General features: G+C 33.8%; 1 protein-coding gene across 4 annotated transcripts; it reads right to left on the bottom strand.

Moving 5' to 3' along the window:
- Nucleotides 1-1,505: 1,505 nt before the first annotated feature.
- LOC109811442 (endoribonuclease Dicer homolog 2) lies at nucleotides 1,506-20,409 on the bottom strand. Of its 4 annotated transcripts, none has more exons than XM_020375197.3 (23): nucleotides 20,260-20,409; nucleotides 19,800-19,906; nucleotides 19,409-19,586; nucleotides 19,135-19,248; nucleotides 16,468-16,602; nucleotides 15,233-15,317; nucleotides 15,074-15,138; nucleotides 14,489-14,629; nucleotides 14,068-14,196; nucleotides 13,852-13,972; nucleotides 13,651-13,750; nucleotides 7,961-8,162; nucleotides 7,718-7,878; nucleotides 7,338-7,556; nucleotides 6,972-7,186; nucleotides 6,574-6,845; nucleotides 6,076-6,482; nucleotides 5,881-5,984; nucleotides 5,227-5,420; nucleotides 4,548-4,757; nucleotides 3,256-3,663; nucleotides 2,739-3,017; nucleotides 1,506-2,220 (listed from the first exon to the last, which is right to left on the bottom strand). In XM_020375197.3, the coding sequence occupies exons 1-23, from the start codon at nucleotides 20,335-20,337 to the stop codon at nucleotides 1,873-1,875; spliced, it is 4,272 nt and encodes a 1,423-aa protein (XP_020230786.2). In that variant the 5' UTR covers nucleotides 20,338-20,409; the 3' UTR covers nucleotides 1,506-1,872. The 4 variants fall into 4 exon arrangements, with proteins under 4 accessions (XP_020230786.2, XP_020230787.1, XP_082919897.1 ...); XM_020375198.3 differs by lacking the exon at nucleotides 20,260-20,409 and adding an exon at nucleotides 20,022-20,219; XM_083063771.1 differs by lacking the exon at nucleotides 4,548-4,757.
- Between the last annotated feature and the right edge of the window lie 1,157 nt (nucleotides 20,410-21,566).

Below are 21,566 nucleotides of genomic sequence, written 5' to 3'. Positions count from 1 at the left end.
AAAATATTAAATTAATTATAAGTATACGTACTAATAATATTATTAATATTAATTTATCAATAATATTATTAATACTAATGATCTACATAAATTTTTGTTTATTTAGTAGTAATAAATATTTTCTTATGCATGAATGAAAATTATAATTACAGAATATATATATATATATATATATATATATATATATATATATTAATGAAATGAAATTTATTAGGTTAGGGTTTATGTATTATTCTTAAAAGTAAGAGATTGTGGGTTCTATATATTTAAGTATTTTGATAATTTTTTCTTTTACTTTTTTATGTTACATATGTCATGTTATTAATCTACATCATTTACTATAAAAATTGTCATGTTATCTCTTCGGTATCACTTAAGAATAATCATTAAATTTTTAATGATAGAAATTTAAATTATATAATTATAATATTTGAGAAATTAAGATCGTTCAATTAAATTATAGTGGTATAATTGTAATACTTTGAGAAATAGAAGATATATTTAACCCTTAAAAATAATATAATTGTCAAAGAATTTAAAGAATCTAATAATTTAAAATGAAAAAAATTCCGTGCAAAACCCTAAATAACGGGAAAAATTCTTTGTAATCTAAATAAGATAGAGTATTTTTTTTAAATAATGTTTCAAATTCAAATATTTTAAATTAAAAATAATTGTTGTGAGACTAAATTCATCACATATAATACTTCATACAAAATTATGTTTTGGATTAAATAGTTACTTAAGTCCTACTTGAAATTAAAAGAAGTCATAGTATTCTTTGAAACTAAGAAAAAATGTTGAACAAGTCTCAAGTGTAAATCAACAATATATTACTTAAATTTTAAAAAAGAAATTTACATGATAATTTTAATGTATATTTAGAGATTAAAAATGATAATAATAGTTAAATTTAGAAACTTATTTAATATTTCATAGACTTATGTATACTTTTCTTGGTTTTAGAAACAAACATCACAATGCCTTCCAATTTTAAAAGTGTGTTTGGCTAGAAAATTTAAATAAAATAATTTATTTATTTGACCAATTTTAAATTATGAGGTGAAATGTTTTATTTGGATGAAAGATTTATGAAAATTTTAAAATTCAAGTATTTATAAAATTCTTTAAAATAGTAGAATTTTAATTTCTCCCAAAAAATATAAGAATTTAAAGTTTTTTTTTTATATTTTTTTTTCTTATTTCACTTATATACTTTATCTTATTTCTTATTTCCATGCTTTTAATTATTGATTATTCAAAGATATTTTTAAAATCATTAAATATTATCTAATATTAATTTTAAAATTATTAAATATTTTAAAATTAATTAATATTTATTTTTATAAAATTTAATTTAAAAATCTCAAAATAAAAATATATTTTTAAAATCAATTTTATCATTGATAAAATCAAGTTACCTTATCCAAATTAACAATTTAAAATTTAAAAAACTAAAATTGATTTATCTAAACAAAATATTTTAAAAACGATAAAAATTAAAATCAACATAATTCAAATACTAAGAATTTTAAATTTCTTGAATTTATAAACAAATTTTTTTTGGCTGCAGCAAAAATATGTAGCCTCTACCCTTAGAAGCTTCCTATTTGTACAAAACCTAAGTACTCCTAGACATTGAATGATAAAAGCTTTATACATGAATCTTTGGAAGATATAGTCAACTATCAGGTGGTTACTTCCACATTCCTTTCCCACCCGTCTGTCCCACGTGTTGCATCCTCTGTTTTGATAGTATCTAAACCTAAGCCACATAATAGGTTAACATTATAACCCTTGGCCCAAAACAAGGACTAAAAGAAAATATTAACAAGAATACAACCTACATTGGTCGGTTAACGTTTGTGTACCCTATAGTTCTCTTTCCTTCAAGGAATTCAAAATTTTCTTGTAGACTATCTTTTTGGCTGTGTCCTTAAGAGCAGGACCAGTATACTCATAGGGGTGAATGACACCATCAGCTTCTACCTTCATTATATAATTAGTCACACCATCTTTGCGGGACACGTCCTCTTGTATAATATTATATCTTCTTTTTTGGCAGAGTTCATTCAACTCTCTGATAGGGTGGAGCTTCAATGTTTCAGGTGTGACAAGGGGTTCCAAAAGTGGCCTTATGCTTTCCCACACAACCTCCTCATTGTATCCTGAATCAACAAGAATCGCTCCAGCCAGAGACTCTATAATGTCCCCAAGTACCTATCAAACAATAGGAACAATCCGGTTAATTTTGCAACGGTAAAACACATTGTAGCAGGATCATCAAAGTCACTGAATAGACATCTGAAGCAAAAGTCAGAAAGTATATGCTAACATTACATTTTTAAATTAAGTCAAACCATGGAAAGGAACAAAGCTTCTGCATGTTTAAACATGAGTCATGACAAACAAATAATGTTTGCAAGGTCCTTTAACATTGAAGAAGCACAAGATTTTGATCAAATTTACCAATAATGGTTTAATTCATTAGTGTAACAACTAATTCTCCTTTGACATTTCATGGGTTTTGAAAACACGTAAATGGGTCACAACTTGGAGTACCTCATTTAGTGAACTAACTAATCTATCCTTCACATACAGAAGGTACTCCAAAATTGCAAGAAAAGCAGAGTTGAAAAACAGAAGAATGCTTGAAAGAAATAACATATGACAGATTAAACTCAATACTTGGACAATAATAACCAAGTGAACCAATAAACTAAACTTTAACAACTAACCTTAGGGAGTGATGTCTCTGACTCATATCCAAAAGTTGACGACGAAGAAAACTTATCAAAATTGTCCAGTGTGACAGCAATATGCTTATGCAGCTCTTGTGAGGCATGGAGCACATGTTTGTGCAACCCGTGCTTAATGGCAGACCATGCATAACAATCATTATTCACAGAAGATGACCTCATGTCGGTTAACAGCCCAGGTGACATGCCAGGATATTTTTTATACAAATGACGAGTAATCAGATAGTCCAATATTGAATCTCCAAGAAATTCTAATCGCTGCAGGGAAAGGAGTATATCATTCACAAATTGAGATAAAATAATCAAAAGTAACAAGATAAGGAAAACATGGTTTATCATGAAGTACATGCATAATTACTGATTATTTGGTCCCACCAAGACTTAAAAAAGATAGGCTAGTCAATATGGAGTTGGTGAAAGTTTATTCATACATAATAAATACATCCTAATGTCACTGTCTTGTTTCCAAATGATGAACAATAACCACAGTAAATACCTGATAACATCTAGGAATTTCAGGCAGCATGTAAGAACCATGGGCCAGAGCTTCCACCAAAAGAGAACGGTCATGAAAAGAGTACTTTAATTGCGATTCTAGAAAGCTGACATGAATCAGTTTCTCCGATTGAATGTCAAACTGCCTCTCATAGGGTATTTTATTAAAACTCACTTTAATACCAACCCAATCCATAAACAACAATGCAGCTTTTTCACCACCAGTGCTGAGGAAGGCACCAATTAGTGCCTCGACAACATCAGCAATGATCTTCCGTTTTAATTTTCTTTCTCCCCTAACATAAATTTTTTTCCCGTTGGTATCCAACTCTTTTAATTTATAACTCCCAGATTTATCACCCGGAATGATCCAGGTATTAGGATGAAAAGGCTCATTTCGTATGAATCCCTGCGGATCAAAAGAATGCAGAATTCAGAATTCCGAAGTTTCAAGATTATAATACAATAATCATGGTGATATTGTAGAATTCTAAAACCATAGCAATTAATCTGAGAATGGATCAAATAATTAAGCAAAACAGTAAACTCCTCAAGGCATAAGCATTACAAATGAGCATGTTACTCATGGTAAATATTGTAAACTTCTGGATTTGATCTTCGATAGGAACCCAAGAGACAATTCTGGAAATCAAGTTTTATTCTGCTATGAGGAGCTCATAGCTCTTACACCAGAGCCAAGCCATCTCTCTTCACAGTCAACAATTTTCTCCTTACTCTCCATACAAGTCTCTTTTAAAAACCGTAGCTTTTCCAACCACTTACTCAGCATAGTCTCGTGCCTGCACCACTAGTGAGAAGCTTGCTGCACTCCTTTCTTTTTGAATTTTGAGTAGCCTATCCGAGTCTTGGGCCCACTTGGATTATGGTCCAAAACATGATCAGCTTGGGATTCCTCAATATTAGAGCTCACAATTGTATCAGATCTTCAGTTGTTCCAAGAGCAAATAAAATACAAAACTTTTACAAACATGATAATCACCCAAACAATTGCAACCATTCAATTGATTCAAGATTGTAATCTTTTATCATGCTTTAAAAAAAACCACCAACTATTCCAAACATTGGACCAGTCAGTACTCTCTGTCATAATATCAGAAATCAAACTCTCCTTTAAGCTGATAAAGAAGAATACTACAGATTAAGGAATCAGCCATACATTTGAAAAAATGTAAACCTAAAATAAATTTTTTATGTAAATATGAAAAATTCTGAAAGGCGGCATCACAACAGATTCATGGCATAAAAATGGAACAATAATATGAGAGAAAGTACCGGAAGTCCAGAACTGCACCCTAACTTGCAGAGGGAAGCATTAGAAATGATTTTTTCCCTCTTCACACTAAGGAGACCTTCATGGTGATTTTGATAGGTTTTAAAAAGTTGTTGACTGGCAGCATATTTTAAAAAAGAATCTCCTAGAGTCTCTAGAGACTCATAATGAAAAGCTTCATTGCATCTTTTAGTAGTTATTGCTTCCAACACCTACAATGCATTTCAAAGATACAATTGGTGCAAATATCTTTAAAATAATTGACAGCTGGACAAAATAATAATAAAAATAAAAAATAAAAAGAATCCACACATTCAGTGGAATACCAATACAAATTAACCAAAAGATGCTCACATAGAATATTTCACACTAGCAAGTTTCTTGTCAATCTCTTCATTGTGTATTGGCTAAGGCAACAGATGGTAAAAGGAGGGCAGGGCAGAAGGAATTAGTTACCTTCACTATCCTGAATGCCTTGCTTTCTAAATCAATTCCACCCCCGCCCCCCTAAAGAACTGCTTCTATACATAACGTATAAAAGAAAACATATACTAAAATAATCCGTTTTCTCTATTTTTTAGTCTATTATGGAAAATAACAGAAAGAAATAAAATTGCCTATTCTGGTGAGAAAACATATATAAACCTTTCTAGATTCTAATCATGAGCAGTCGTAACACACCTTGATTGTTTCAATTTCATTCTGTGCGCAATGATCCAAATGCATCTTTTTTACGTTGAAAGCCCCAAGCAATGATTCAAGTCGATGCATGATTGATGGAATAAATGAGAAGGAATAAATGATACTATCTTTTATCGGTGACATGACAATAAAGCACAGTTCAGGAGGTAATTCAACAAAGGCCCTGCTTGCTTCTGAAATGGAAAACACAAAGTTAGCATTCAAGATCGGATCACATATTGATATTGGTAATGCTTGAAGACAAGCACTAAACATAGTCACAACATTTTGGGTACATAATATTACTATAATTTGGAAATGAATAAATTTAGGCATCAAGACATTGGTAACTAGATTCTAGTTAAGAAGCAGTTACCGCTGATGCAAATTCTATTCATATTAAGATCATAACACTACCTTTCAGAAAAGGCAAGCCAATACAGAGGTAACAACTAAGATTGAAGTTCCATGTCTCACACAAGGAAGCAGACGCCATTTTTATAGGTTAATCCCAAAATACTGTTCAGAAGAAATAATCAAACTAACAACAATCATGCATACACAGACAACAAAAATTGAATATCATTGGTCCAATCTCACTAAGAAAACATTAAGGAATATAATATAAAAGAAAATTGAAAAATCAGGTCAAACCTCTTTCCTTCCCATGTTTGAGTCCATGACAATAATTTTTAACTTGAAAATTGTGTCTGGCTTTAACTAGCTGTTGATGTTCGAATTCCAATTGAATGCCATGACTGAAATTTGGAAGAAAAAAAGAGAATATTAATAACACTCTAGTAGATAAAGAAACCAGAGAATAAACATCAATCACAAATAATTACTTACTGTTGCTCATAGTATTTCTTGTACGTAGTAACTTCACCACCCCTTACTTCCAAAGATGAGTTCCCATCCAATTCCATTATACCAGTGGTGATATAGAAATAGTTCTTACCACTAGGATGGGAAGTACAAACCAATGCATCCTGTAGTTTACAAATGCAAACTAGACCACTTTTTGTCATTATGTGGGGTGGATGACGCTTACATGTAAAATTATATGGATTTACAGAATTGACAGCAAACCAATTAACAACTGATTTTTCCCCTTTACCAATAGCTGGAAGGAGAAGATAATCAATCTCAAGATCATCTTTCAAATAGCATTTGTCAGCACCAGTTGCCAACTTATCCATATTATTTTCTATGAGAATCCTAAGCACAGTGACCTGGAATTTTTTACATAAAAGAACCTGCAAAACAAAAACAAACAACGTATACACTGACTTTCCTTAACACTAGCAAATATGTCAGATACAATTAAAGAACAACTAGACAACATACCTGATCTGGCGAAAGATTAATGGTTCCTTTGTATCTTAGCTTTACTGACAAGCTACCTCTATCAAAATTCATTTCAAATTGAGTGGATCCAATTTCTGGATCAAGCTCAATTCTTGTGGCAAGAAATATATCTTGCACAGAGATATCATAGATAAAATTTTGATTGAACTCCATCAAATAACAATGGTACATTGTGTGACTATTATTTGATGCACGATTTACAAATTCAAATGGGACATAAGTTGGTTTGTTTTCATCATAAGGTTCATTCCCTGAAACAATGTTTGATGTGGAAGTCATTCAAAGAATTATATGCACAAATAAAGTTTTATGTTCAAGAATAAATATTTAGAAAGAAAGGAAGTAATAGAAGGAGAAATGAATAGAAGGCAAGTTACCAAATTCCTCCACCTCTGCTTCTTCAATGACAATATCAGGAACAAGATTATCTGTCAAAGCTCCAATATTATGAAGTTGTTTGCATGCTTCAAGGCATGCAATATTCTTTAAGAGCTTTTTGTTGCCTTCTACATGAATAGGCTGTAAAGGGCAGCTCTTCGGAAGATACAACGTTCCAGTTTCTTCATCCCACCTTGGAGTCGGTTTGAAGTACCTAGAGTTTAACATAAATGAGATAAATGATGAAGAACAGGATAAAAAAAAAAAAAAACAAAAACAGAATGATGCAAAAGAAAGCATATCTAAGGTTCATAAAAATGAAAAGAGAAAAAACATGTAACAAGAGAAGCAATGAACTAACTAACCCATCTGCAGGGAGGCGTGAGCAATACAAGTATATCAAACTAATGCTAGAACTAAGATTTGCAATGGCTCCTGTGCTTGCAACGCGATAAGCTTCCTTATAATATTCATCACCCTCAAAAGGATCACATGGAAGGGAAGAATGACGCAATGACTCCTTCCTCATAATATCCGCACTAGAAAGGTATTTCTCTAGTCGAGAACGTGTAACTGAATCCCCACTGTAATTTCATAATAAAATAAAGGTTATTTAGGGAAAATTTACTTCAACTAGTAAAGCATATACATTTGATGCTATAATTGTCTTGTGCAGTTTTGATAATTGGTACTTGTCTATGTGACAGAGTAATAATGCCATCGAGGTAATGTAAAAAAGAAATACCTCTTAACCATTAATATGTAATCAGAATTTTGCTTTCTGGCACGTCCCCGGGACTGTATGAAACTGCAAACTGTAGGAGACGGATCAAATCTAATAACAAAATTGCAACTTTGAACATCTAAACCCTCTTCAAGAATTGATGTTGCAACAATTATGTTGACCTGCACATTAAGTTTTTTTCTTGATAAGACACGGCTGATCTGGTTATCACAATACAGTGGATTGCTTAAGAAAACAACATACCAACCCCATTCGAAATTCTTCTACAATGTCATTTTGCTTTCTCCTTGACTGATTTTGCAATCCACAATTTTGCCCTGCAATGAATTTAGTCTTCCAGCTATTGTATTTTGGAAGCAAGGTATTCAATAGATCCTGAAGGACAACGGCTGTAATGATCCTTTCAACAAAAATTATGCATCTTATGTCTGTCAAACCCCTGTAACTGTAGCATAAATAGTAGATTCATCAAATATTTAATAATAACCATCATAATGGCATAAAAAAGATCACTAGATACAACCAGACAACAACAATAGCCTTATCCCACTAGGACTATGTACAATCAATCAATCAAAAACAGTGAACTGTTGATCAACTAGTTAGAATAACAAGTATAAAAAATGTAGATGTAGTTATAATTTTTTCAGATTTGAATACTTGGCTAGAAGAATGGATCGAATACTCTGATATGATTTGATCATGGAATCAGATTTGATCTTTCATTTTTCTTTTATAATCAAATTTGATTATGATCTGAATTGATACATGATTTTCCTGCCTTTAATTTATTTTGTAATCAGATTGGATAGACTCTCTCTAACCAATTATGTCTATTTACACTCTGATTGTAACTCGTTGTAAATCAATGAATAAGAAAATCATTTTCTTCTCCAAACAGAAAAAAAGATTAAAAACAACAAAGTTTCAGATATTAGGACACAATGCAAGATCTTTGTGAATAAATCAATACAAGGTAGAGTTTTCAACACCCATCCCAACCTGAAGAAGGCAGTGACAAACTTATAAAAACTAGACCCAGTGTATTTTTAGGTTAATATTAAGGTTATCCCAAACTCACCCCGATGTCACATTACATTTTAAAACTCATCATTATTTTAACAATTAGTGGTAAATGATAAGATGTTACACACATGACATGTATATATAAATAATTTGTTTTCAAACAAATATCGTATAACATCCATCAGATCTCTTGCCTTTAAAATAGTATGTCATAGCATAAAATGTCCTGATTTGTAAATTTTGTCAAAATATCAAGTCAACCTAGTAGACTAGTAGTCTAGTACTAATCCAATCATTGGTCCAGAAATGATTTGGCTGTATTAGAGTATAATTTTACTCTATTTTATTCAATATAGCACTGCCCAGTTTACATTTTCAGTTAGTTAGTCTGCCAATTGTATCCTCTAACTGATTCCCAATTAGTTATAGTTGGTTAGTGTTCAGTTCCCCTACTTGTACAGCTATAAGTAGCTGATACATAGCCCTTTTGAGCTGATTGAATTCATTTTCAGAATACAATATATTTTCTTCCAATTCTCTAGACTTTAATAGGGTGAATTATCAAATATTGGGACGGGTCAAGATTAGGTTAATCCATCCAATGGACACCCTTATTCGGAGCTGAAGAATAAAGGTGAGAAATGAGGCTTCACATCTGTTGGAAATAGGAGTATTTAATGATTGTTACTCTTCCTAGTTTCTTTGTTCAATGTATCTTAGGAAGTTGTGGTTTTTTTAATTGTTGTCTTGGAAATAGTTGATGTCATTTATTATCTTTGTAACCACTATCATTATAAATAAGATCATTTTGCTAAGTGGTAATAATACACTTAAGCATAATCAGAAAATGAGTTCCCTATTTCTCTCTTTTAACATGGTATCAGAGCTCCTAATCTAAGGGGCTCTGCTTCCGCAACGCATAGTTTTTTTTAAGCAAGCTTGGCTGGGCTCTTGAAGCTGTCAAACTTTCCAGCGACTTTCCGGAAACCTTTCTGTTTTCCCGACATTTTTTTCTTCTATTTTTCTGGTGACCACCAGATTTTCGTCATGGAGGGGGAGGTTGTTCATCCACCCCCGAATAATCAATTTTTAGGAACCATCAGCACAAAGGATGAGAGCTTGAGTCAAGAAGAAATAGAAAGGATGAGAGCTTTTTTCAGCAGCCTTGAAAAACCATCAGGTACTTGTTCTTTGGCGTATTCAGGTATGCTTCCTATTTCATTTGGATTTAATGTCTCAAAAATTATTCCATCTCTTTGGGTTCTTGATTCTGGAGCCACAGATCATATGAATCCATCATCTAAATTCTTCTCTACCTATTCTCCATGTCCCAGCAATAAGAAAATAGCAACTGCAGATGAGACTCTTATAACTGTAGCTGGTATAGGAAACATCCATATAAATCCCTTCATAACCCTAAAAAATGTTCTTCACGTTCCCAAATTGTCCACAAATCTTATCTCAGTGCAAAAACTTACAAATGACATTTCTTGTAATGTTGTGTTTAATAATAATTGTTGTGTATTCTAGGACAAGGAATCGGGGAGGACGATTGGACGTGCTAGAGAAGGGAATGGCCTTTATCTTCTTGAGGTGCCAAGTTTGTCCATTTCAGAAAAAAAATCAGTCTCATTCTCTCATGTCAAAATATTTATTGTCAAAAAAAGAAAAAAATTTACTCTTTCATTATCGGCTTGGACATCCATCGTTTTAAACCATCAAAGTTATGTTTCCATCTTTGTTTTCTGGAATAAAAATTGATTATCTTCAATGTGATGTGTGTGAAATCGCAAAACACAAGCGTGTACCTTATCCATCAAGTACAAAAATAAGCACATTTCCTTTTTACCTTGTACATACTGATGTTTGGGGACCGTCTCCTATACCAAATGTGTCAGGGACTCGTTGGTTTGTGATGTTTATCGATGATTGCACTCGGGTTACTTGGGTTTTCCTACTTAAACACAAATATGAAGTAAGCAATGTCTTTCAAAATTTCTTCTCAATGATTAAAAATCAATTTGGTGTGTCTATAAAGAAACTTAGGTCGAACAATGGGAAAGAGTATTTCAATCAAATCATGACTCTGTTTTGTCAAAAAGAGGGAATAATTCATGAATCTTCTTGTGTCCAAACACCCCAACAAAATGGAATTGCAGAACGCAAAAATAGACACCTCTTAGATCAAACCCGAGCTTTATTATTTCAAAAAATGTTCCAAAAAGTTTTTGGGAGGAGACTGTTCTCACATCAACATATCTTATCAATCGTCTTCCCTCTAGAATCTTGGGATTTAGGAGCCCTATGGATGCACTTTCTTGTTTCTATCCTAACCTGTCCACCTCTAGCAACCTTGTACCAAAGGTCTTTGGGTGTGTCGCATTTGTCCATGTTCATGGTCCAGATCGGGGCAAACTTGATCCTCAGGCTCTAAAGTGTGTCTTTGTTGGATACTCCTATACTCAAAAGGGGTATAAGTGTTATTATCCTCCTTCAAAGAAATTCTTTATATCTCGAGATGTCACCTTTCATGAGGAACAAAATTATTTTTCACAGCCTTATCTTCAGGGGGAGAGTCTTTGGGAAGATAAGGAGAGTCTATTTGATGCTTCAACCCTTACAACTCTTGAGTTAAATTCTTATGATCTAACCCAAGAATTGGAACCTGAAAATGTACCAAAACCAGTTGAACATGAACCTGAAAAAGCACCAAAACCTCAAGAAAAAAATGCACCAGTTGAATTTGAAAATGATAAAAGGTTTGGGAAAAATCTGGTTTACACAAGAAGATCAAAGGTCATTCCTGAATCAACACTCGTCCAAGAGGCCAATCCAATTCCTTCAGATCAGGTAACAAACTTTGATTTTTTATCTTCAAATGATAATCTTTCAACTTCCCAAAACGAAATAGAAATTCCAGAACTTGACAATGATCTTTATCTTCCAATTGCTTTTAGAAAAGAAAACAGAAAATGCACAAAAAAACCTCTTTATCCTCTCTCAAATTATCTTTCATTTCACAAATTTTCTCCAACTCATAAAATCTTTCTTGCAAATCTAAACTCTATTTCAATTCCCACTAATGTTTTGGAGGCATTATCTGATAAAAATTGGAAGCAAGCCATGGATACAGAAATGGAGGCATTGGAGAAGAACAAAACAAGGGAGTTGGTTTCTTTGCCAAAAGGAAAGAAACCTTTGCTCCAGTTGCAAAGATGAATACAATTCGGGTAATATTATCTCTTGCTACAAATTGTGGTTGGGAATTATAGCAATTTGATGTGAAAAATGCTTTCTTACATGGAAAACTTGAGGAGGAAATCTATATGGAAGTTCCACCAGGATATGAAGCTGCTGCCAATTCTGTTTGCAGGTTAAAGAAAGCTCTATATGGATTGAAACAATCCCCTCGAGCATGGTTTGGAAGGTTTACCAAGGTCATGACTGCCTTAGGATACAAGCAAAGCCAAGGGGACCACACTTTATTCATCAAACACTCCTTCTTAGGAGAAGTAACTGTATTGTTGGTATATGTGGATGATATAATTGTCACTGGTAATGATCGAAAAGAACAACTTCTCTTAAGCCAACATCTAGCAAGGGAGTTTGAGATAAAAACGCTTGGGAAATTGAAATATTTTTTGGGAATTGAAGTGTCTCACTCTAAGAAAGGCATTTTCATATCTCAACAGAAATATGTCACAGATTTACTGAAGGAGACAAGCATGACAGCTTGTAAACATATGAGTACTCCCATGGACACAAATCTCAAATTAGGAAACTCAAACGATAGTGCAATAGTGGATAAGGAGATGTATCAGCATTTGGTTGGAACTTGGAAAATTAATTTACTTGTCTCACACAAGGCCAGATATTGCATTTGCTGTAAGTTAGGTCAGCCAATTTATGCATTGCCCGAGATAAGTTCATTTGCATGCCACATATAGAATTCTGCAGTACCTCAAGGAGACTCCAGGAAGAGGAATTTTATATAAAAGAAATGGAAATACAAGTCTTGAAGCCTACATTGATGTTGACTATGTAGGATCAATTATTGATAGGAGATCTACTACGGGATATTGCACATTTCTTGGGGGAAACTTAGTAACATGGAGAAGTAAAAAGCAAAATGTTGCTAGATCTAGTGCTGAATCTGAATTTCGGGGTATGACACAAGGTATTTGTGAACTACTATGGTTGAAAATTATCCTAGAAGACTTGAAGATTACATGGGATGGACCAATGAAACTCTATTGTGATAATAAGTCAGCAATCAACATAGCTCATAATCCTGTTCAACATGATCGAACCAAACACATTGAAGTGGATAGGCATTTTATCAAAGAAAAGCTTGATAGTGGTTTGATTTGTACTCCATATGTACCTTCACAAAGACAACTTGCAGATATTCTTACTAAAGGCTTGCGCTGTCCAGATTTTGAGAGAATAATATGCAAGTTGGGAATGGAAAACATTTATTCTCCAGCTTGAGGGGGAGTGCTGGAAATAGGAGTATATAATGATTGTTACTGTTGGAAATATGTATTTAATGATTGTTACTCTTCCTAGTTTCTTTGTTCAATGTATCTTAGGAAGTTGTGGTTTTTTTAATTGTTGTCTTGGAAATAGTTGATGTCATTTATTATCTTTGTAACCACTATCATTATAAATAAGATCATTTTGCTGAGTGGTAATAATACACTTAAGCATAATCAGAAAATGAGTTCCCTATTTCTCTCTTTTAACAACATCAAATGACCAAGTGAACCATAAAGGCATTTACTCGTCCAACAGTCTAATAAGAACAAGGAGAGTAAAAGCCGGAACATCCATAATAATAACCCACATTACATGATTTCATAACCACATTTGAAATATTTAGAGAGAAACCAATCCATGATGATAACCTGTACTCGAGTAGAGAGTCAATAAGACAACAAACTTTGGAGGTTAACAGCCCCAACTCCACATCGGATTTAATATTGTCACCAATAGACCATTCAGGATCTGAGTAAGAAGAGAAAACATTGTGTTAAAATTAATTAATGCAAGAGAAATATACATATTTAAAATTTCACAGATTCTCTCAATGGTGGTAGAATCATTACCACATCGTAAGTAACCTTTCAATGTATGCACACAAGCCAAAATAAAGTTTTTAACAACTCTATCCCCAGAGTGTCCCCACGAAAATGAGTCAAATTCATTGGTAGATAAAGACTCTGCAGCCTGTTACATAAACAGGCAATAGTAGTCAATTATGATTTATGAAACCTTTAAGAGATATGAGATTCAACAAGTTTTTGCAAGAGAAAGGCGAGAACCTTCAAAGCCAACCAAACACCAAGCTCATCCAGGCAAAAAATTAAAGCAAAAAAACTCTTTGTTATTCTTTTTTGTGCAGATTCGGCAGCTGATTTAGTGAAATCTGAACTTCTTAGTGTGAATTCATGCTGAGAAAAAGAATATCCATTGTTAATAGCCTCAAAAGAAATAATAAACTCTGACAAAAATACACAACTTATAAAGTAGCAATATAAATGAAACTGTGATTCTGACTAATAATTAAATACAGGAAGATGATAGGATTTGCGATTGGAATTGATTCAGACACAACTTGTCACTCAATAAAACAAATGACTAAGGGGCATTCTCATATTTCCACTTTCAACACATGGGAAATTTTTCTTTTCCTTAATTGTTTCAGAGCATATATCAAAACCTAATATCTTTAAATGTACACACCTGCTCTTTTAACATCTTGAGTTTAGATGCTAATTCTTCAAATAATACAAATTGAATTCCATTGTCCCTGTAAAACTTGAATTTTGGTGTTGATGTTGGTATGAACTCTTTGATGACAGCTTCACTTACACATGTATATACCTTCATTTCAAAATTTTGTCAAATAAATAATACATAGCAAGACAAAATGGTTTGCACACCAACACAAAAGAGTATTAATCACATGAGAGTATATTAGTCTAACATATTATCTCATTTCTTCAAGTAAATAAAGAAATAACTTTCTAGCATAGGTATAGGTTCGACAACCTCTAGGAGTCTTGAACAGTCACAGCTGTTTCTTAAAAACTAAGATAATAACTGCTAGAAATACCTACAAAGTCTCAAGATATCCCATAAATTAATATAAATTAAATCCTTTTGATAATTCTTGCCATAAAGAATCTACATATGGTAATTATTCCAAGGTTTATAATATTGTACCAAGAAGATAGCAGACAACACTCAAGCAACACAACATGAACAGGAAAAAAAAATCAAGAAAAAATATGTACAGAAGAGGGAGAAAATAAAAAAATAAATAACCTTTGAATGCATTAGAGTCATTAGTTTCCGAATATTATCTGACCAGGATGATTCAGAATTTCCAACTGGATTAAAAAAAGAATAGAAGAAAAAGGGAATTCAACATTAGGAAAGAAAAAAAAGCTAGAAATGCAAGGATCATAGGCTTTCTCTTGATACCTTTTGACTTAATTGGAGATGCAGTCATCCCAAAAATTCGAGGGAGTTCGGAGATACCAGAATTTAACTGGTGATGATAAAACTCCTGCATGAAATCAAATCTTACAAAGGGGACAAACTAACTCCACAACACAATCTACAACTTCATGATGCGGATGCATAACAAGGAAACAACTTACAATACATGATTGTAATTGTCCTTAAACAAAAGAAGCTACAACACTTGCAGAACAAATTAAAATTAGAAAAAAGCATGATACTGCTGAGCAAAGTGAAATTATAATCTCACATCACAAAGTAAGATGGTCAATGGTACAACAAATTTTCAGAATCCATGCATCAGGTAACACCACCTTATTACACCCATAGAGTTCATGTTCAAATCAAGTCCTTTTAGATATTATCTTTGGAAAATGCAGTAGTTCAGAGCCCAGATCAATTACTGATAACATAAGTTTACTGCAATTTATATGACAATGTTTTGCAACCATTGGTATGTTTGAGAAAACAGTTTAATTAAGTGATTATTCAATAAGAGCTTGTCATATAAGCTTATTTTGACTAGTGTCCCAGTGAAGATTATTCAAATAAGCCAAATATATATAAGAAAGTCATAAGACACTTTTATAGACTTAACCAAACACCTACATAAGTGCTTGATATATATATAATAAAGTCATAAGCCACTCTTATAGGCTTAACCAAACACCTGCATAAGTGCTTGATTTAATGTCGAGAGAAGCCCAAGTAACTTATCACTTATGTAACTCTTTCAAATGTCTTTTTCATTAGATAGTTTCTAGCGATGAGTGCAAACAACATATACAACTTTAACAAACTTCTTATAAGAGTTATTTATAGATCAAATAGCTGACCAACATATGGAATATGGATGGTCAGTCTTCTGTTACTATTAGTATATGTGGCATAGAAGAAGGAAAGATTTTAATGTCACCAATCAACCACAGTTAACATGTCACCGCACTCAGTCTGTACACTAGCCTGGTGGTAGAGGATTTAATTTCCCCCCTTTTCCCTTGTCCATAGATCTTTGGCACCCATTGCATTACCCAATAAATAATGGATCTTTAAAGTCATGACTTAGAAAGGTTGAAGGTATATTACAACATATTAATGAAGTCATAACTCAAATATATTATTATAATAAGATTTAGTAGGAAATTCGTAGACACAAACCAGTTAAGAGAAATGCATGGAGAGAATATAACACTTACAGTCATGATGCAAGCGTAAGGGTGTTTACCCCTAGCATGATGGCATTCATCCATTATTAAAACCTTAATCATATTCAGTTTGAAGAAGCTATGCCTCAAGCAATTCAGCAATATTGCAGGAGTCATTACAAGCACCTATACATTCAAAAGCATTACTAATAGTTATTACCAATTATCAATGCAGCATACAAATAAATAAATTTCAGAAGCATCATGCTAAAAGTAAATGATGCAATATGTGCCATATTCACCATATTCAAGCCAATTGAATAGTAGAAAAAGAAAACAGTTGTCTTCTTTTACATTTTATTCAAACATAAAGATAGAAGCTAAAAACTATGTTTAAGTATATATAATCTTTAACCCAGTACAAACTTCACAAATAAAGAGGAAAATGCTTAGATGATATGCAAGAAATGAATTCCAAAAAGGAACAGAAAGAGTTTGTGGTCAGATGGCCATCAGTAAAATTAATGAAGAAAATGGGGTATTTCTTGTTCTCTCTTCAACAGAGGCATGGGGTGTCAAGAGAGATTAAATATGAAAACATACTAAGTTCAAAAACTGAAAACAACAGATGCCCAAATGGAGGGTGTTGAGACATGTTATGTTTGTGAAGTATAATTACGATTTATATTATTATTAGAGGAGGGATCCGTTTATTCCAGGAGTAAGTCTACCTAGAGTTACAGTGTGTTTGGTTTATCGTCAAAAATTCTTAAACGGCCGTTGAACGTGAAAGTAACAAAATGTTACTTCTCATTTTTCTGCTTTGGAATGAGAGAATATTAGAGTGTAATATGGAAAATATTACTCTTCTTTTGTCTTTTATCATTATGTTATTTCATTAGAACATTCTAGTTGCCACCTGTCCTATTTTGTTATGGTTTGTTATTTTGTAATCATCACTTAACAGCTGTACCAGCAGGAGGTAGCTTCTATAAAAGGCTCCTTTTGTATTCCTTTACAAGCAAGTGAAATGAAATGAAAATATATCCTTCTAATTTAACCTTTTCTCTGATCCTCTCTAACATGGTATCCAGAGCCAACAGCTTTACAGCAAAACCCTAATCCTTTTCTTTTCCTTTTATGGCAATCATTAATCCCCACCCTTCCGCACCCCAATATTTTTCAACCACCATCGCTGAAAAACTTGATGATTCAAATTATCTTCATTGGCGACAACAAATCGAACCCGTTCTCAAGTCGCATAAGCTTCAACGGTTCGTCGTTAATCCTTTGATTCCCTCCCGCTATCTAAATGATGATGATCGTGCCATTAACAAGGTCAATCCTAAGTACGAAGCTTGGGAAGTTCAGGATCAAATGTTGTTGACCTAGCTTCAATCAACTTTGTCAAAATCCATTCTCTCTCGTGTCATTGGCTCCGTTCACTCCTATCAAGTCTGGGAAAAGATTCATGAAAATTAGGCACGCGCCCGTCAACTCCGTACTAATCTTCGTACTACTTCTCTTGATGGTAAAACAATGCGTGAGTTCTTGTCTCAGATCAAGAACATTGCTGACGAACTTGCTGGCATAGGACATCCTGTTCCTCTTGACGAATATGTTGATGCGATTTTAGAAGGTTTACCACAAGATTATGCCCCAATGGTTTCTGTTATTGAAAGTAAGTTTGCTACTCCTCCAATTGTTGAGGTTGAAGCTCTTCTTCTTGCGCATGAATCTCGCAGCAACAGATTTCGCAAACAACCCTTCTCTCCTTCTATTAATTACACTCATGGGTATGCTCGAGGTAGTGTAAATCGTGGTGGTGGCAATAGTGGTCGTCGTGGAGGTAGTTCTGGCAGAGGTCGTGGAGGACGTTTTGCAAACTTTCAATGTCAGATTTGCTTAAAATATGGTCATACTGCCAATATTTGCTTTTATAGAGCTGATGCAAATTATCAACCTCGTGACTCTTTGGTTCTATATGATCCTTCGACTCTGCAACCTGTGCAGTTCAATCCCTCTCCATCCATCACCAAAACCTCTAATACTTGGGTGAATCCCACCTCCAAGCAACCCAGTCAAGACACTAATGTCAACTCGGTCACTCCCAATGCTGTCAACTCTACTTGGATCCCTGATTCCGGTGCTTCCTTCCTATTTCAAAAAATCTACAGGAACTAAAAACAACTATTTTAAATTTGAGAGACAAAAAACAAATTTGTCTGAAATTCAAGGGACAAAAAATATTTAATCCTTTTATCTATTTTGAGAATTTATATACCAACATGTTGTCGGTCCAAGTGAAATTAAACTTGATTCTCTTAAGCAAGATTTAGGTTCGTGCCTTGTAGATAAAACATGGTTGAAAGCTAAGCCTCATAACCAGCCAACTCTTCTGATAGAGATTAGTCATATGTAAAATAACATGATATTAGCTATAAAAAAATTTCAAAATAGTAGCAAGCCCACCATAGCATTTTTGGGGCTGGCCACTATGCGCTGCTATCTAGGGTTTAAAACATCAGACTATATATATGATTTGTAATCACCCTCTATAATTAGCAAATTATAAATAAATATTCAGCCACCTTTTCAAGTGAGGGAAAACAGGAACATGTCACACATGACACAAACAAATGGATTGTGATTAGCAAAGCAGATCCACAAAAATAACAAGGCATCTTACAGTCCTGATACAAAAGCAAAACCCCTCACCTCATATTTTTCCGTTTCTTGTTTCCAGGTAGCAGCATCCCAGTAGTCAACTCCCATGTCTCCCCAATACATTCCCACTTTCAAATTGGTATGCATTTTCACGGCTTCAGCTTGCTAAATTCGCAAGTGAACAGCACCAAGTTAAAAAGATAAGGAAGAAAAGAGCACAGCACGGTGAAAGTACTGATCCATTACATAGCTCCTCAACCAGCACATTGCAATCAAATATCTCAAATTTGCAGAAGTCATCATCATAAGATAAAGAGTGGCATACTTGAGAGACCAACACAACTTGGGGAACCAAGAACACTGCAATGAAGGGAGAAGGCTTTCGCAGATGATGAGCGTAGCTGCGAAGAAGCATGATGGCTATCAAAGTCTTGCCTGAACCAGTCTCCAAGTACACTATGGTATTCTCACGGATAGCTTTGTCCAATGCTTCAAGTTGATAGCTACAAAACACAACAAAATAAATCAATCCAAAATCAAAGGATATTAAGTATTTTGGCAATTTCATTGGTCAATGTAGGATATCCAACACTACTTCCCACTTACATACTATATTTTGGCCATATCACTGAATATGACAATAATTATATAATCAACAAGGCATGCACTCAACACTAGAAGTATTAACAATAATAACATGTGCACCTTAAACTCACCTTCTAGCGAATGGAAGAACATCACAAGTAATCTCCTGCTGCTTGGTATGGGTATCTATTTCCATTGAGAGTGCCTCTTCCATGGTTTCTTTGCCTCTTTGATCAACCTACATTCAAATTCCAAAGAAGAAAAAAACACTCCATCACATAAATGATCCATTTCTTTGTCATAGAAGATGCAAAACAGCCAAAAAAAAAAAGTTAAACCCATAATTCACTGACACAAATTGAAAAAAGGGTAGTGCAAAAGTTCCTAAATCTGCCCTCTGATAAGTGAGAGTGAGAATATCAATTTACGGTGACACTTCGGATATCCGTTTCGAATTTCAAATAGACGGTTTGTAATTTGCTTTTGCTCAGTACAGGTATGTAAACAGCTACATCGATGCGTATTGCACACCATTTTGATGACAACGCTGAAAAAGTGTTGGAATCATGGAATTTAAATTTGAATAAATACCTCTGAGTCTGTGCTGCGTTCGGCTGATTCTCTTTTTCTTTTGTTCTGCAGCGCGTGCATTGAGAGTGACGAGGCCATGCTTAAATATGAATCGGTAAAGTGAAACTATTTTATTTCCCTTGGAAAAAATTAAAATAAAATTGGAGAGTACTGTATCATGAGAATTTAAAATCATTTTTTATTTTTTGAGAAAAGATTATTTAACTTCTCTAAATTTTGTTGCTTCTATCCATGGACGAATTTTTTATGTAAATAATATTTTTTTTAAAATTACAAAAATAACATCTGTGTAACTTTATTTACACAAGTAGCACTAAACACTGTTCACGAGCCTCAATATTGTTTTTTTTTTATCAGAATTCGGTTCCCAGGGAACCAAATTCTGAGTTGTTTTATTTTTTTTTTTCCGAGTTTGTGAGCCATTTTGGGTGAATGTTGGAAGTGGAACGGTCCGTTCCGGAAGCAGAACGGGTCGTTCTGCTTAAACACAGAGTCCTTTTTTTGAAATAAAAACGGGCTAAGAACGGGCCGTTTTAGAGTTAAGCTTTTACGCATAAGTGGACCTTTGAAACGGCCCGTTTGAAAGAATGATTTTAGTTTTTTTTTAAGCTGGAACGGGCTGTTCTTGTTTTAGAACGACCCGTTCTAGAAAAGAAATTTAAACATTTTTTGAATTTGAAACGGTATTGAAACGGCCCGTTCTAAGATACGTTTTTAGGCATAAAACATCTGTTTGGAACGGGCCGTTCTGGTTTTGGAACGGCCCATTCTGGGTAAACAGTGAATCCGCTGCTTTTCCTATAAATAGGCCCTCTACCCTTCATTTTCTCAACACGGTTTCAGCTTACCTTGACTCCTTTATTCCTTCCCTGTACCCATTCTGAATCACTTTCTTAGAATCACGTTCATTTCCTTTAAACCTTTCATAAAATGGCTTCTTCAATCTACGTTATTGTTCATTCAGATGGTTCCATTTGTAATATTCATTTTTTTAAAGGGGTATTTTTGTAATTTTTATTAATGGCATTTTCTCTATTTTATTAAAGTTTGAGGGGTAAATGGCTAACTTGGAACGGGCTGTTCCAAAATTGGAACGGGTCGTTCCAAGCAATAAAAAGACACTAAATTTTAAGTTGGGAACGGGTCCAGAACGGGCCGTTCCAACAAGGAGAACGGGCCGTTCTGATTTTGGAACGGGCCATTCTGGAAGGAGCACGGGCCGTTCCGGAAGGAGAACGGGCCGTTCTGAATGAGTCTCGGAACGGGCTGTTCTGGTTTCAGAACGGGCTGTTCTGGTTTCAGAACGG

The sequence above is a fragment of the Cajanus cajan genome, chromosome 1 (assembly GCF_000230855.2).
Source record: "Cajanus cajan strain Asha chromosome 1, NIPB_CcT2T_4, whole genome shotgun sequence".
Classification (NCBI taxonomy): domain Eukaryota; kingdom Viridiplantae; phylum Streptophyta; class Magnoliopsida; order Fabales; family Fabaceae; genus Cajanus; species Cajanus cajan.
The sequence above is the reverse complement of the archived record's forward strand: the minus strand, read 5'-3'. Positions and strand labels throughout refer to the sequence as shown.

What these genes read in the sequence shown, in the direction of transcription:
- LOC109811442 (XM_020375197.3), bottom strand. Translation starts at nt 20,337, where the DNA reads ATGGCCTCGTCACTCTCAATGCACGCGCTGCAGAACAAAAGAAAAAGA. An exon ending in GAAAGGTTACTTACGATGTG is followed by an intron (nt 13,751 to 13,851) that starts GTAATGATTCTA and finishes CTTCTTACTCAG; the next exon opens with ATCCTGAATGGTCTATTGGT. An exon ending in AGCAGAGGTGGAGGAATTTG is followed by an intron (nt 6,846 to 6,971) that starts GTAACTTGCCTT and finishes ACATTGTTTCAG; the next exon opens with GGAATGAACCTTATGATGAA.